The following is a 17,617-nucleotide window of genomic DNA, read 5'->3' on the forward strand; positions in this document are numbered from 1 at the left end:
CTGAATAATCTGATGACAGTTTCCAAGTTATTATTTAACAGGCACAGCTGTTAGAGTCACATTTTAGTTTGCTTTTCATGTATCTTATGAATTATTTTGCACTTTTGCATTAGTACACATTAGGCAAAAAACTGCCTCTGATACATTAGGTGAAATGCACTTTAGGGGGAGCTTCCCCCTCCTCAATCTGTTGACTGCTCTTTTAATCATAAAATGGTCAGACATGAGATCCAATCAACACTAAGGCTGTGCTAACAAGTGACAAATAGCCTCACTTCAGAATATTATTAATCTTGGTGGCACTGTGCTTGTGTGCTGTGATTTACTGGGAACAAAATAACCTCACAACGCTCAATTTAAAATCGGACACCATTTTTGAATAATGGCACACATTTACTGATGTGATAAAGCAACTGACTGGTGAGGATTCATTTGTAACAGAGGGAACGGCTGTACTATCAGAGATCAGACTGATGAATATAATACTGAAATATTTTTACCACAGTAAAATACCTACCAGTTCTTTTGGGGAAAGGCAGCTGGAGCAATCACAGCATTGCCAAGATCAGGTAACTTTAAATTAGGTCACCTGCCTTACATACCATGACTTTGGTGACATACAGGCTCTAGACAAGAGACGGGTTCTGGATAAGACCAGATAATAGAACATTAACACATATTTTCCTTCTTCACCACTTCTTCGCCTCACCTCTTCTTCTGCAGAGAACATCTATAAAGCACAGCACACTCAGGAATCGGGGCTTTGGCCTAATTTACCTTCAAAAGGACATTGACCTATATGTGTGACCATTTTATCTTTTGGTGCAATTCAGCCCTGGACAGGCTGGCTGGATAGTTTACTAACCAGACTAACTCGATCAATATTCTGCCGGAATCTAATATTAAAGGTTTGCATTTTTCATATCATTAAGTCATTTATCACATAAATGTCTTTTTTCTACAACGAACACATACAGTGAATACAGGGAAAAAAGTGAATTTTACCTGCACTTTGTAGAAATCTATACCAGTCAAATGTTTCACTGGGTGTAGTTTTAATTCCTGTGTTGGGGGGAAAAAAAAAAGAGAAACACAAAATTTTTAATTGGTCCCTGGATGGGTGAACTATAGTTCTTGAAGTCTTGTCCTGAGAAAACAGTTTTTCTGTCAAGCACGCGGAATTCCATACACAGCTGTTCCCATCTTGAGCTTTTCTCATCCCAACAATGTCAGGCTGTCTACACAATCCTTAGGTAGTCATCAGATTGAAATTGAGTTGAAAATTTTCCACAGTCACACAGTGCATGAACTTCTTTAGCAACCCAGGGAACTAAGCTCACACCACACTAAATTGGGCCTTTTAAAATATACATGTGAGATAATATTATCTGAGGGAGCATGTTATCTCAAAACAGATACAGGTCAGCTGAGACTCAAGTGCTTAATATAAGGCAAAGAAAGTAAATTAAATTTATATCAAAATTAAACATTAATCTAAATTGAATATTAATTTATTTCTTTTGCCTTGAGTTAAATATTAATTATTTTACTAATGAAACTGTTGTATTAATTTATTTAATCTCTTGGTTAACTATTACCTCACAAGGGTCTTAAATATAGCCTAAATATTGGCTAAACAGACCTCACAATGAGTTATTTCAATACAACATTTTGAATAATTTTATTTTCTTTGAAAGTGAAATCTACAAAATTAAATTAGTTCTGGAATCCGTAGACAGTTTTTTTGGATAAACAAAATCAGGAGCTGAGGCTTAAGCAATCACATCTAAAATACTGAGTGCTTCCTAGACTACTCACTTAAGTAATATAATTTCAGTTAGATACTTGTTGGGCGTCATTGTGCTGGGAACTCAAAGCATTTAAAGGAATCTGGAGTTTGACAGAAGAATCATTCAGCATCAAAACCTCCACGTGCTTTGGAGAAAGCTCTGTGTTACCTTAGGTGTTACCTTATCTTTCAGATTCTCACTATAAAGCATCTGGGAAATTATTTTTTAAAGCACCAAATGAGTAAAAAATTTTGGCTAAGAGCCTGAAACACTACCTCACTTAATGCTAATGGCAAAAAGCTCAACTTCAGTGGAAGCAAGACTTCTAACTCTATACCCATTTCCAGCAAAATATTTCCAGGGCAAAGAAGGTAGATACATAAATGTACAGGTACTAAACACATGATTCAAATAAACAGAAACCCTTAGTCAATATTTCAAAATTCTTACCTTGAGTTTGGACATATATTTTCTTCCTAGCATCTGGCTTTAAAGAGAAGGAAAAGTGAAGTAAGTTTCATAGCTCACCATAAAAGATCTGTTCAATCCTTAAAAAACCACCCAACTAGTGTAACAAAATGCATATTAGCGTAACTTTATTTTGACTGTTAAAAATCAAACCAGACTATTAGAAAAACACATTTTAAGTAACACCAAAAGCCAGTCAGCAATGTAAATTATATGTACTATGACAGAAAAATTATAGCTGGTTTCGAAATCACAGTCTACATTTATCCATAACAGAATTTTTATATACATCAGGCATGAAACAAACCACATTTACCTCTAACCTTTTCAAAAATTGCTGTCCAATATATGTAGACTTGTCTATACAGGAAAACCGGCCAGTAGTAGCTATTGCAAAATATTCCCAAATAAAAACTGCATAAGAAATTATTTTAAAAGAGCTATAGTAAAAAAGGTAATCACTACAATTCCAAAGTTACTCCTGAAGTGCTACTATGCTAGTTAATTAATTTAGGTGATTAAGTAAGCAAGTTCCTATTTCAATATCTTTCTACAACTTCAACCATGAATTTGTAGAATACATTTTTTTCATGAAAACATCAAAATATTCTTGAGATCTTTTCATACTGAAAAAAACCAAACCAAGACAAACCCAAAAAAATCAACAAAACCACTCTCCAGCAAACAAGCAGAGTTTTCAGAGCTTTGTGCTCTCCTTTGTGTTCAGACAATTTCTAGTTTCTCTAAAAGCACTGGTTGCAATGCCTCAAAAAGAATATGCCAAGGAAGGTATAACTGAACTTAAAATGAACTGGAAAAAGGCATGGACAGAAAAGAGATCATAAAAAAATTGAATAGTCATCAACAAGCGGTTCACAGTGGTTTCTGAGAATCAGAGTGAATTAACTAAGTCACAAAAACTACATAAACAGGCAGCAAATCCACACGAATGAGGTGGGGGAAAAAGAACACTGTTTACACTACAGTGAAGGACTAAGGATACTCTATCGACTTTGCCTTTCAAAAGCTGTTAGAACTTTTATGTTCAAAGCATTTAAAAATAAGAAAAATGGTTTAATAGATTATTTCATTACTTAACATTCCTTTGTCCTTCTCTTACCTATGGCTAAGTAGCATTTTAAACTATATTAGATCTTCCAATCCTAAAAAAAAGAAGCCTTGCAAACAATTGAGAGGGCAGGCTGAAGGCCAGCTTCAGAATTTAAACGTGCAGGACAAGTGGGATACCTGAAATTCAGCAGAGGACACTGATGCTGCAAAACAAAAGGTGGAAAAAAGCAAATGGGGCAGAGGGCAGCTTAAGCCAGCCTTGCCTCCAGAGCTGACATACCGTCTAGTTCTGCCTCAAACTCTAGTGAGTAAAGGCTTTTAGTTCCCTAAAATCTCTAAGTTTCAAAAATGAGCTTAAGTTAAGAATCTGGTTTCATGCTCTGCTGGACCTTTAATGGCTTACAGTGAGTAAATATAATCCTGCCAGGGCTCGGAGCATCAAGAAGAAAATAGAAGGAATACTGTGAAACAGGGCATACAGATGATTTCACACTTTATAGATCAATTTTCTTTTATGTTCTTTATTTTAGATGTTCTTGAGGAGAATGGAAAAACGAAATTGAATGCTAATAAAACTGGCTTAGGTAATTCTTATGCACCAGTTTTACAGTATTGAAATAAAACACTGACCGTAAGCACAAGATCTTTCACAGTATTTCAAACTCACTTGGAATACAGATTATTACAAATGCTGTATTATGCACTTCATAATTAAAGGTAATTTATCCAATGTAATAGAAAAGAATTTGATGGAAGATATAGCCTTTGAGCATAGTACAATTGCTTACATGTTCCTAGCTTAAATTCTTAATTGACTGGCTGACTAATAAAGCACACATTAGAGGAATAATGCAGCTCACATTAGTGTGAGTTAGTATGTTAAAAGTGTTAATATTCTGTGACCTAAGAATGGAAAGAGATATTCGTATTCTTCACTGTTAGAAAGTATATGTGTTGCATTTTCTCTTGCCCTTTATAGGAAGATACAGCTGGAGAAGGAACTCAAAACCCCAGCGTTTAAGACACAGTTCAGCAGGTGCTGTTTCACTTGAGGACTTGCCAGACTTGCCCTCAACCCCCTGCCTGCCACAGACCTTCTCCAAAACAAGGAGTGAGTCTCATAGGCCCAAAGCACAAAGGTGTTTAGGTAAAACCAATTACAGTTAAGTACTTAAAAAACATTTGAGGTGCTGACTTCAAAAGGATTTCAAAGTGCAAACTTGTTTCTCCTCCTTCTACTCTGCTACTTTTGTCTTTTTCTTGCATAAGATCCATTGACAGCTGTGCCCTTTCTTATTTACCCATCATGAAGTTCACTGTAGCAACTATTAAAACAGTTATACTTGTAGTGTAAATACCAGCTCCTACGTCTGCTCATGTAGCCTTTTAATGCAAATAGATAAAAAAGCTCAATTCATATTGAAACAAAGTATTGAATATTAAATTGTTCTGCTGTCCAAGCTCCACCTCTAAGTGATTTTTCTCAGGCAAGAGCGTATTAATCATTATCTTATGATGCACATCAAGAACTGAAGAGACACCAAGCAGTTAGTTTCTACTTCTTGCTTTTGTTGTTCAACTTCAGCTGATTTTTCACAGGAGGACATGAGCTAACAACTCACTGTAGCTGGAAGAGGATGGCCCCGCCTTGGTCTTTTTATCCCAGTATGTTGCCCCTTACTGTCTGCCAAATAGTTACTGCTTAACCTGCACTGGCTCTGGTGCTCAGTGAAGCTCTGTGTAATCCAGTGCAAGCCTTTAGTCAACAAGTTAGTTGGAAAGCTAACCTTGTACAGAAAATCAGCTGGGCCATCGAGTGAGCCCTGCTGCCTGGTGTGGAGTTCTTCACAGGTTACCAGTGCAGGCTCACACTATCCAAAAGGACTCCTTGCACTCCAACAACTCGCAGCTCTTTATTGTCTTACTCTGCTCCTCAGAAAACAGCACTGAGGACTGTCTACTTCATGGATTTGTCTCAATTTTCTCCACTGGCAGGCTGCCATCAGCTCAACAATGTAAGGGTGAAAATACTGACCCACCCTATCTTCAAACAGGAGAATCAGACACTAAAAACAATTGCACTGAGTGTCTGAAGGAGACTTACAACAAAGGGAATGCAATGGTATGTACTAAATTAAGAGGAAGAGAACCAACCAGTACTACTGCAAGTTCTTTGCTGACTAAATAATCTCCTTAAAATACATTGCCAAATGTATTTAAACACTATACTACTGTTGGATGAAAATAATTTTATTTGGTATTTTCCCACATATCATTCAACACAGCATATTGAGTTTTATTTTCAGAAAGAGAGATGAGTTTTAAGAAAGTTAAGTGCTATTTATCCGCCACATATCCCTCAAGGCCTGGTCAACAGGGCTGTATACCACATATTGCTGGGCTTAGTATAACTTCAATTTTAGCTCTGTAGTTCACCTTAAGAAGTTCATTCTATTTCCAGAGTTGACAAAACAAATATTTTCAAATCACTCTTCCAAATTCTTTATTGTAAGTAAAGCTGTTTAGTTGAATTTTGGCAACATAAAGTTTATTGAACAATGCAAAAAGAAAAGATATATGCATATGGCATCAGGAGAGACTTGATAACAACAGCAATGATTAGTTTTAGATGTTACAGAGAAGCACTTTCTAAACTGCTGTATACTCTCCTCAAATACTAAACATCTTTTAAATGCCAGATCTATTTGACCTGCTGAAGTACATAAATGTGAAGTGCTTTCTCTGAAAGGAAAAACAGGAATAGAGAATATGAAGATTATTACATTTCTCTAGCATTATTTATAAAACATTTCAGAATAATGCATACTTGATAATACTATAAGCATCATCATGTAAACATACCCACTCTGCTGCTGCCAGTTCCTTCATTTTCATCGTGAAAGCCACGGCAAACCTAGTTAAATGGACAAAAATAGTCAGGATCATCTGCTTAAAGTGTTTAAACATAAAAACTGAAAAGTACTTCAGAAAAAATCTTTATAAGAACAAAGAGCAGAGGCTTATACAAATGATTATAGATGAAAAGACAGAAAGCAGGCTTTCTATTCGTTTTACCAGAAAATACTGGCAAAACAAATGATATCTCTTCAGGCTTTACAACTTAGAGCTCTCACGGAGTGAAAGCAAGGATTTCTTAAAGAGAAAACCCAGATAATGGGAATATCCCTTAGTTTATCTAGATTAATACACACAGCTGCAGCAGTGAGCTAGCATTACCTGTTTCTACATCATTCTGAATTGCAAAAGCCTTTTGCACAACCAGAAGGTCAGTTAGTTTCATCCTGCTGTTATTTGACAACACCCAGTCCCAGTATTCACAACTCACTGCCATTGAGTTTAATTCAAATGAGCAGATGGCTATTTTTTTAAACTTTCCTCTGTGTTCTCTCCTTATTTCTAAGAAGTCAAAGCTGTCAGGGACAAACAGATACCTGAGAGACCAAAATGTTATTCTCCAGGGGAAATATCAGAATTAAATAAACTAAAAAGAAGAAAGATGAATCAGTGACGGGGCTTTAACTCTGGAATCTCACAGATTAAGAACAATCTGTAGCTCTGAATGTTGGGCATCTGCAGTGGAGATGAAATTCGCAGTGCTGAAGTAGACACCAGATATTACTCTGTAATAAATAGCAAAGAACTGGGTGCTCAGAAATGAGATTTACCATAGTCATTGTCTCAGGCAAAGACACTGTTACAGTAGCCAGACACAGTACTTACAGAAGCGCATTTTGCCTGTTCTCTCATTAAGACTTTTCTGTGTTATAAGAAGGGCATTTAAAGAAAAGAACTGTAGAACGGTATATGAACACCCTCTACTTCTCTGTAATGTAAATAAATCATAACGCCAAAGCAAAAAAAAGCATACTTGAATTACTTACTGGTTAGGGTTTTCACCTGGGATGGGGAAGGGAATTCGACTCCCAAGCTTACTTCCACTTTTTCCCTTATGGCTCATCTGGACTTCTACTTATGTGCCTTTGAGAAATGTATGTAGCATACCACTGTTCCACATAACAAAAGAGTTATGTCAGAGGCCACTTAAAAGCAGCATTGATAGGAACAGTTTTCATTTCTGGATGTCTCTACACAGAGAGATTTTAGTCTGATTTCTAAACATACTACATAAAAAAATTACTCTTACTGGGAGCTTGGTGTAATATCAAGAAGTTATATGAGATATTTTTATGCAGAGTTTTCAGAAGAGATCTGAAGAACATGCTGGGCTCTAATGTAGCTTTTAAGTTGTGATGAGATACAAACATACGCTTTGACTGTTCTTAAATGCACCTTTAGTGTTAACTGGAACCACAAATAGGACCATTTATAAAGACTCCAACTCCTATGAAATAGAAATGTTTGAATGAAATAGAAATGTCCAAAATCTGCCCTAGTGAAGCCACATCTGGAGCACTGTGACCAGTTTGGGGCTCCCCAGTTCACGGAGAGAGAACTGCTAGAGAGGGTACAGAAAAGGGCCATGAAAATGATTAAAGGACTAGAACATCTTTCTTGTGAAGGGACCTGAGCAGGGGATCTTACCAACGCTTACAAGTAGAGGGTACAACCTGCGCTAAGTGAACCTGTTCTGGCAGGGGGGCTGGACTAGATGATCTCCAGAGGTCCCTTCCAACCCCCAACATTCTGTCATTCTGTGTAATTCTGTGGTGCTGTGAATACCTCCTTCGTATGAAACATAATGTGTCTGCTCATCAAAATTATTTTTTTAAATTGCTTTTATAGTTATTGAATATAAAATGGAGCTTATAACATACTACACTTATGATTAAGTGTTTCTTTTTCATAGGATTAATGTAATGTTTCTCTCCTGAGCCAACTGCACGACATCTCAATAGCTGGAAATTAAGCACATTGCTAAGTCACAACGAGAACAGTGCGTTTCCATTGGAGACATTATGTTATTATTTGAGGACATGAAATCACAATAATTCACTAGAAGTCACATAAATGTTGAATTATAACTGCTGCTTTTGTTTGTCGAAACAAACCTTATTCCCAAACATTTGTTTTGTAGTATCTGCTTTATGGTACTACTATGAATTTCACATATACAACCTGACAGCTTTAAGGTTATTAAAGCCTTTGCAAAGGTTTGTTTTGTCAAGTTGCACATGTTCCCTTCCCAGTTTTTGCAATTATGCTTTCAATACATCACATTAACAAGCAGAAAAAACTGTTGCTCCTAAGTCTACAAAACACTGTTCAATACAACAAAATACCCTAGAGGAGTACAACTACCATTTAGAGGAATTTGATTTAAAATGAAACATTCATTATAAAGCTAGACAGTGTTCAATACTTTGTTTTATGGAATGTAGTGGTATATTGTACTGGACAAGTAATCTACAATTCATGATACTTTCTGCTTAGAAACCTGCAATCAAGAAAGAAAAAAAATCAATGTTTCTTTTAATAACTATGCAATGAATAATACTAGTGGTAATACTAGAGAAGAGACTCATTCAGAATAACTTCTAGAAAACTGAATTGATTTTCCTGTAGCAGAGAAAATATTATGAATTGCCTAATGTATTTTGAAACATCATAGGAAATCCAAGCTACTAAACTACACTTCAAGTTCCTAACTTAATTGTTATTAAAAAAAAAATCAGTAAAGTAGCTTTTGCATATGCTCTATTTGTGACAGATTGTATTTTAAACACAGAACTGGATCAGAATGACACACTCAGAGATTGATTTTATGTATTTTCATTCTGTACAGTTCTGAAATTTAGTTGACACATTAGATATCTTTCTTCTCTTCAGATCTGTTTAAAGACTAACTTCTGATTATTTGATAACAAAAGTAAACAAGTATATCAATTTTGTCTTGAATGGAGCCTTAAATTGCTTTTCAACTACAAGTCACGCTCAGGCGTGAGAACATGCCCCAATGATTTTTCAATGAGCATGATTAAGCGCTGTCTTTAAAACCTGTTTACTCACCACATTTTACAGGGCACTGCAGACAGAACAGCGTACCCGTGCCAGAGTTAAGTTAGTTAATAATAGCTAGAACATACAGCGGTATTAGCAAAGATAAAACTACAACATATAACCCTGCTGCGGATTCTGTGCCCATTCCCTCATTGCTAACACGGACTCAGATCCATACTGGCACATCTGAACCACTGCAGTTACTTGTCTTAGCTAGAATGCTGCTAGGAACACAGAGAGCATCCTGAGCAAACTCTCCTCAGCCAGGTGTTTAAACTCTCCTAGATGAAGCATGCGAGCAGGATACTGGATTTGGTAAGACACTCCAGATGCTTAAATTCCATCTCACCTTCTACACTTGGGCACCCCTTTGCTCATGCAGAGCTCAGTTCTGGAGCGATGACTTTTCAGAGTACTCAAAGCACCAGCAGCTCAGGCACAGTATAGTTCCCCGAGGCTAAGCGACCTGCTGTAGCAGCTTAACTGCCACCAAAAAGACGTCCTTCTCATATCCTTCCACAAGCTGACTTTTCTTAATAAGTGAGTAGAAAACTAACCCAGGGAAAAAAAAAAAAGAAAAAAAAAGTGCAAATTTTATGCCATTTGCTGAGTTAAACCTGCTCAGAAAGCAGTTCAGTCCTGGCAGCAGGAAGGGCGGATCACACAGCCACAAGCAAGACAAAGGAGGAGCAGAAGAGAGGTAGCAGTACAGCCACGTCAGTGAGCTATTACACCGGCCACACATGAATTGGCAAGCTTAGCTTCCATCTTGACAAGACTTATGCTATTAAACTAGTATCATCCATTGGAAGGTTTACATACATAAAATGCTTAGCTTCCAATAGAAAAGGGCTTATTGGCCCACCATGTGTGTGATCAAACGCTGCTGAAGTCAACAGACCTTTGGATCAAGCAGAAGGAAAGTTCTGAGGATCTTGGAAAAATGCTGTAAAACCTGTTTTGGGTTTCAGTCACTTCCTCTGATTTCCGATCACTTCTTGAACTACATTTGATGACTAAGCTGACACGTCACCAGAGCTTTTCTGGACTTCAAAACACCCTGAAAATACTCCCTTGTCAATTCATCTTAAAAATGGAGAGAATTTGCTAAAAGACTTTTTTCAGTCTTTGCTTCTCTGTTAATGTATCTAGAGGAAGGATCACATTAGCAGCAAAGAAAGAACAAAAGCCCTTTATGCTTGAGTCACCTGCTTTTTAATCAAGCACTCTGTCAACAAGCTAAATGAGAGGCCTCTGAGAAAAGGTTTGATCCTGTGACGCAACAGGACAAATGACTGTTATTTTTTAGTTGTCTTTTCACTTAAGATGAAATTCTGGACACCTTGGTCTATATATGCAGACAGTATTTAATGCACAAAAATATTAGTTCCAACCCAGAAAATTTAACACATATACCAGGATTTAAACAGAGGTTAGAAAACCCCAATGACTTGGAGCAGGATAGTTCTGTACAAATGCGAACTGTATAGATATTGTCGGAGATACTTAGACGTGCACTTTCTTTACCTAAACAGTCTAAAATAATTTTGGTAAGAAATTAAAACTTGATGCATAAAATTGTGTCTGTTACAAGCACATCGAGTAAAACACATCAAGCTGCTACAGTCCACAGTTACATTAACCATCAAAGGCTGTCCTTATATTGTCTACCCATAAAGCAGATGATTCAACAGAGCAATACGCTGCTAAATTCCAGGTTAAGCACTCTTGCTATTGTTCTTCTCATTTCTTTTACCTGCCTTAGAATTTTATATCCTCATCACATGCATAGTTCTATTATTCTAGAAAACAGTTATGATTCAGTAGACAAAGCAGAGGATTAGTTAGCAAGAGCACAGATTTCATTACCTTTTAATTGGATTTGAGTCTTTCTGAAAATTCACAGCCCAAGAGACCAAGTTTCAGCACTAGATTTGCCAACTCTTACACAGATAAATACAATCAAATAATTGTAACAGGAAATATGAAATTCATAGACTGCATATAGACTACATTTTAGGAAGAAACTGTTCTACTTCCACCACTGAATCATAAAATAGTCTGTAGAGATCATAGGAACTTAAAGTAGTCTATCCTTTGCCCGCTGGCCTACACATCTGCCAGTGACTCCAAGGATTTATGGAACAGTTTCTAAAGGATCTGCCATTACAAAACCACAATTTCCTGTCATAAACCTTCCACAGATGCTTTTACCTGGCTTCTCCTAGCACTGCTCCCATTACTCGACGTTTCTCTTCACATTTGATATCTTCATTTACATCTGTCCCGCCAAAGATGATTCCAAAAGGAATGCTGCTACCTACAAAGCAATGACTACAATGAATTGTTGACCGATATATCAGAGAAATGACTAAAAGGGGACATTAAGAGTAAAAAACTATATTGATAATACTGTACCACATACATAAGCAAAACCCTTGGCACTAAAAGTAACTCATACAATAACTATGCTCTTTCACAGCATGTCAGTCTATTGTGCAGTTATGAGATTTTCCTTGCCTTTTCCACGCTTAGTAAAAACAATCAATTACTTGGCACACCATAAAAACAGCACATATATTTTAGATGTTATTCACATTTTAATAAGATGTGGTATTGCAAAGCTTGGTCCCAGGTATTTAGCCTCAGCCACTCATTCACTGTCCCTCACGCATTCCAATAGAGTTGACTGGGCAACTCTCCTGCAAAGTTGGTTACCGAAATTATTATTATTATTTTAATATTGACTTCTGTAGCTGATTTTACTGACATAGAAAATGTAGATGGATTCACACCATTGGAAAAAGTCATCAAATTAAGCAAGGCAGTATATATGAGCCTGCAATAGAACCATTGTTCTGCCTAATTCCAGCGCAAAAGATGGATCTGTGTTTATAATCGGTTATTCCAAGACCTTCTGTGAACACTCCAGTTATGAAAGGTGTTTTATATTGCTTAGAATAGTAAGAGTAGAGGAAACTATGTTGGTTGTGGGACAGTGTGTACAAGATCTTACAACATCCAAACCAACAAAAATCATATATAAAACCAAAATCATATATATCCCAGTGGTGTCTGCACTCTGGTAAAAGCCTAGTTTTTATATGCTGCATCAGAATAAATCCAGATTTGTGTAAGGGTAAAGCCACTAATCCAGGGTAACGTAGCACTTCTACCAGTGGCTACACTTAGACAGACAAGGCAAAAGACCATTTAGATGAAAATTCAAAAGCCAACAGCAGTGCAAGATTCCTTTCTAACAGTATTTCTTTATTTGGAGTCAGGTTATTTTTAGCAACTAACAAGTTACCAGTCCCCTTGTTCACCTTAAACTAATCAAGACAGCAGACAATAGTGTTTAGTGTTGATTATTTCAGCACCGAAATAGATTAAGCGGCCAGTTTTACACCACATTAAGCTAACAAATAACAACCCCATGGTGGCTAAGCAGAACATAGTTTTAAATTCCACATAGTACTATGGTTTTACAAAAGAAACAGTCTCCAGTAAGACAGTTTACTAAACCTCTCATTAAGCTGACCAGTTTCGTGGATTGTGCAGATTTCTGTTAGCTGTAACAGATGAAGCCAAGGTTTCCTTCTGACTGTGAACAAGAATAAGCACCCAGGCTGCATTGTCACTGTACGTCGTGTATCAAGAAAGGTAGAAAATATGCTTTGGTTTTGTCCTTTTTGCTATCGGATGGAAGGTGAGAGGGATGAAGGACTCAGCAGAAAACACCATCCTTGGCACCGCACCAACAAGCAGGGTTCTTGAGGGCGCCGTGTTGATGGAGGTTCCTACTTTTGAGAGATAACTGGCCTTGAATGTCTAAGGTTGTGAAAACTAAGTGACACCTTCCATAGCTAGCCACAGTGTTTTAGGGGGTGGTGGGGAAATGACAGGTTAAATTCAGTGAACTCTCATTATTAAAATTCATATTTAAAATCAAGGAGATAAGGATATCTTAAAGTAAACAGGGAAGAAAATAAATATGTTGATAAAGATAGAAAATATACTATGTGTTTCACAATTTATATTTGACAATTAAGTGAGCTGTAAGATGAGGATTTATTAGAATTGCTAATTTCCTCATTACTAAATGAAAGAACAAACAAAAATCACGCCAGTTGTAATAATTCAGCCTTTCCGAAAACTCACCAGCACAAATGGCTGGGGGACTTCTTAAGTCTGAAAAGTAGCTCAATACAACTTACACTGAGAGCTGATCCAAGTGTCAAATTACATGCCTTTGTACAAGTGAATAGATTTGTACAATGCAAAGGTGATCTCAAAAATGGATATACACTTGCAATTTTAGTAGGTGACAGTGTCTGTAATTTTGAAAGCCAGTGCTTCTAGTGTGTCATTACTGCCAGGCTAAAATTTTGTTCTACATTGCTAGATACAATAGAAAATTTTATTATTTGTCTGATAACATCCTATTGCCTACAGTTTAGCTGGCATGAATGACATCGCAAAGTTATTTCATGTCCAAAAAATCCTGACTCGTTTTTGAGCAGAAAAATCAAATTAGCCTCTCTACTTTCTTCTATCTGACCTCAGCTATACTTAGTCAAGCCATCGTACTCTGAAAGAACACATTTGCTAAATGCATCTTAATGTTAATATGGTGGTCTTATCTTAATGTAGTTAAAGTACTTAATTATAAAATGCACTATGTGCTTTAAAAGTACATTTATTTAGTTTTCTCCTCTCTGGATCAAATCTCCCACAGAGAAAGAGTTCCAGTATTTCTGAACATCTCTTGACGTGGATAAACAGAGTAACTACATTACACGTGACTTTATAAATTTGCAGCCATTTATAACTACTTGTAGTAATTCTCTTCCCTTTCAGCACCTTTTTAAGAGATATTTTTATTTCGAAATAGAAAGGATTACCTTGCAGAAGTCTGCCTCCTTTATAAAGATGAATGGCCAGTGCTGCATCAAACTTGTCTGCAGAGACTAGATTTGCTATTTCAGTTGGACTTTCATACATGAAAGCATCTTTAAGAACGCAGATGTGACCAGCAGCATGTAGATGATTCCTTCATTATTGGAACAAATAGAAAAAGAGAGATACTATTAATAATGTAGGCGTACCAATATATTAAATAAGCTTAATCAACATATTTTTCCTTACTATTTTTTCCTCTGGCATTCATCTTTATACTAAATTTGTTCAAGCAACTATGGAGCTATTTACAAGGTGTTTTTTCTTCCTGGAAAATATTTGTTACCTTCACCACTGTGAAGCGACAGGCACACTGCCAAGCAACATAATCTGCACCCATTTTAACACTCAAGTTTACAAAGTAACAACATCACGTTTGGTAACCAGCAGAAGTGAAGTATGATCAGGATCTTTCCTGACTGAGTTTCAACTTAATATGCTGAAACGACCACTTCTGAATTATGTTAGACCTTGGTCTTAGAGATTCTCAGACCCCTGTTCTGAAGAAAGGTCACCAAGGAAGGAAGTACAAATATGTCCTGCTAATCAGTGCTATTAAAAATACAGAATATGAAAAAAAAATCCCAAACTAAATATAACTGGAGAGTTGAAATTGTATTCTCTTTCTGCTTCATTGTGGCTTTAACTGTTTCTCGTCTTATTTTACCCATTTGTAAAACACGCACAGGGTAAGTGAAGTCTAAGAAACTGATTCAAAGTCTGACAAAGCCAAGAAACTTACTGATTGCAGGGAGATTTACTTTAGCCATTTTGCTGAGCTTTGTTTTAGTCTCCTCTTTTATGCTCTAGGCTCATAATTCCTCCCACTGAAACCAGAATCAGTTATCAATGTTCCAATGACATCAGCCAAAAAACATACAGGAGAAAATCCATGTTTTGATAGAAACTAGCACACAGTATCTGCTGACATGTAGAGTTTACATTTTCAGTGTTATAAAAAGACCACAAGAATGTTTTCTGCTTATTACATATTGTGTATACACTTGATTTATTTCCCATAGTGTATTAATTGTTCTGGCATTAAAATCCTGCTACCTCAATAGCTTCTTGGATAATGTCAGTTCTTTCCTTTCCTGATCATTTCATATCCTCCCAAGGAATGTAATTTTCTGTCCTGCAGAAGTTAGACATTACTGCAGAAAATGGTGCTAAAAACATTATAAAATGTCTTGAGGCCTTGGAAGGAATGTATTAGCACTATATCAGACAGAGCTCCGTTGGCACAGCATATGGTGCTGTATTTCTTCCTTATTCTAAAAAGAAATGCATTTTACTTCTAATTTCCCTATTTGAAACAAGACCAATAAATTACAATAAGTACTAATAAATAATAAAACACAGCCAGATTGTAAGTTCCTTATTTACACTGTTGAGCAATTATTTACATCAGTTGTCCCATGAACTTGTTCCAAGTACCTCCTTGCCTTTTGAGAGAGACTCTCCATTTATATCTAAATAACGATGCCCAAATCTCATAGCTATGGAGAGAAAAATCTCTCAGGCAAATACCGGGGATGCTCGTGCATGCATTTCGTAACTTCACAGGTGCTCATTAAACAGTCTAAAAGAATTTTTTCCCCCATCAATATTCCAATTACCATAAATCACTATCATGTACCAGCAATATGTTTGCATATTACAATTAATTTGAAAATAACTCTCTCGGGACATCAGGAATCAAGGAATTCAGCTAGGAATTCCAATCTAATGCATCTGGGGGTTTGAAATATATGAGGAATTAATACCTTTTTCTTTCCTCCAGTTTCCACAGCTCCAAAGCTCACAGCTGAATGACAGCTGTTCCCACAGTAAGTACAGGGGGACTCCGTCACGTGTTTCAAGGCTCAGAAATTGTGGATTACCTGTACTACTTCAATTTTTTTTTCTACACATAATGACTCAGGAGCATGTAAAAAATTTGCATGTATCTTAAGAAGGAAAAATTATCAAATTATTCCCAGAATAATTTGAATTCCCAGGTGTAAAGAGGCCTGAATCCCACAAACATACTATGGAGTCCCATATCATTAGTCACAGGCTTGCAGATCATGCTTGTATGGAAATACCTGTGCACAGTTATGGGGTAGCATTTAAGCGTTGAAATTTACAGTGATATTTTCATATTTTCTAAATGATTTTTCATCTTTATAACAACAAAAAAAAGCAGACTATGATTTTCACACATGTTGTTATGAAGGAACATGATAAAAGGGTGCTGCAGAGCTATTGCAGGAGAATTTTTCTGAAGGCTGATCTGTCTCTGAAGTCACAGATGTCCCTGAATTAAGCCAAGACAGAAGAGATACATTGACCGTATCTTTTCTTCTCTAGCAACTGTGTATTCACATTATTTTGCCATTTCATAAACTAATACTTTCTGAATGAAACCCAAAAATGAACACCTCTCCTGCTGTCTGTGAATCTCACACTGACTATGCTAAATCCCAAGGCTACATTTGCTCCCTATCACAGTTTTGTACTGGTACTTTCCAAGAGTCTTAACAGCCAGTGATTATTGCTTGGATCTAGAACTGGCCTCGCTCTGCCTTATCTTTCCCTTCTACCGAAACTCTCATGAAAGCCAGTGCCACTACGCAGGGAGAATATTTCTAAAATGGAGTTTGGCTGTCAGATTCCAGATTTTGGGTGTTTTGCTGGGAAAAACTTCAGTCATCCACTAAGTTTAAAACATCATTTCTAAGAGTACTTTATACTAGTCACTGCTTACACTGTGATATTTATGCATATCTGAATATTGGACTAAATAGTTCCCAGCTAGTGTTCAGGGAATTGATCTTTTTAAAAAAACGTGTCTATACTCTTTGAGGCATGTAAGTGAAACTTTTGTGACTGCTCTGCATCTATACTGCATGCAGCAATATATTGCTAAAAGGTACAACCCTCTTCTGACACACTTTCACTCTATTAAAGCTTTCTTTAGAAAAACATTTTTCTCTAACACAACTATGAAATACCAGATGATGTTTTACAATGTTCTATTTTTTATTTCCTACATTACTGATCACTACTTTTCCACTTATCCTGACTAGTAGTTTTCCATCATTCAGCTCGAATCTGCAGTTCACAGGTTTTCATATAGAGGAACATTTTTACAGTTCCAAACACAGCACGGCTGAAGCTAAGACACAGGTGAGTTAAAAGTATGCTTACTTCTAAAATATTATCAGTTTGAAACTTGCTTTATTTTCTGTGATGCCTTCCTCCCAAAAACATGTATGTCTTCATTTTCAACGATATTATTTCAACAGAATTACTTGCAGACAAAGGATGTTTGGTCTCCAAAGAGCTCCTGGTAGGTAGACACACTG

The 17,617-nt window shown here is 36.6% G+C and overlaps 1 protein-coding gene across 1 annotated transcript in view; it reads right to left on the reverse strand.

Annotated features, from left to right (window-relative positions):
- The window catches only part of GLT1D1 (glycosyltransferase 1 domain containing 1), a gene marked incomplete at its 5' end in the record, with an annotated part of 46,791 nt that extends 30,066 nt beyond the window's left edge, over positions 1–16,725 (reverse strand). Inside the window, 6 exons of the mRNA XM_009864859.1 lie at positions 1,006–1,062; positions 2,241–2,277; positions 6,192–6,243; positions 11,523–11,628; positions 14,213–14,361; positions 16,691–16,725. Of these exons, the coding sequence (XP_009863161.1) occupies positions 1,006–1,062; positions 2,241–2,277; positions 6,192–6,243; positions 11,523–11,628; positions 14,213–14,361; positions 16,691–16,725 (436 nt within the window). The remainder of the gene's footprint in view (positions 1–1,005; positions 1,063–2,240; positions 2,278–6,191; positions 6,244–11,522; positions 11,629–14,212; positions 14,362–16,690) is intronic.
- Positions 16,726–17,617: the final 892 nt, after the last annotated feature.

Source organism: Apaloderma vittatum, unplaced genomic scaffold (assembly GCF_000703405.1).
Source record: "Apaloderma vittatum isolate BGI_N311 unplaced genomic scaffold, ASM70340v1 scaffold4472, whole genome shotgun sequence".
NCBI classification, from domain to species: Eukaryota; Metazoa; Chordata; class Aves; order Trogoniformes; family Trogonidae; genus Apaloderma; species Apaloderma vittatum.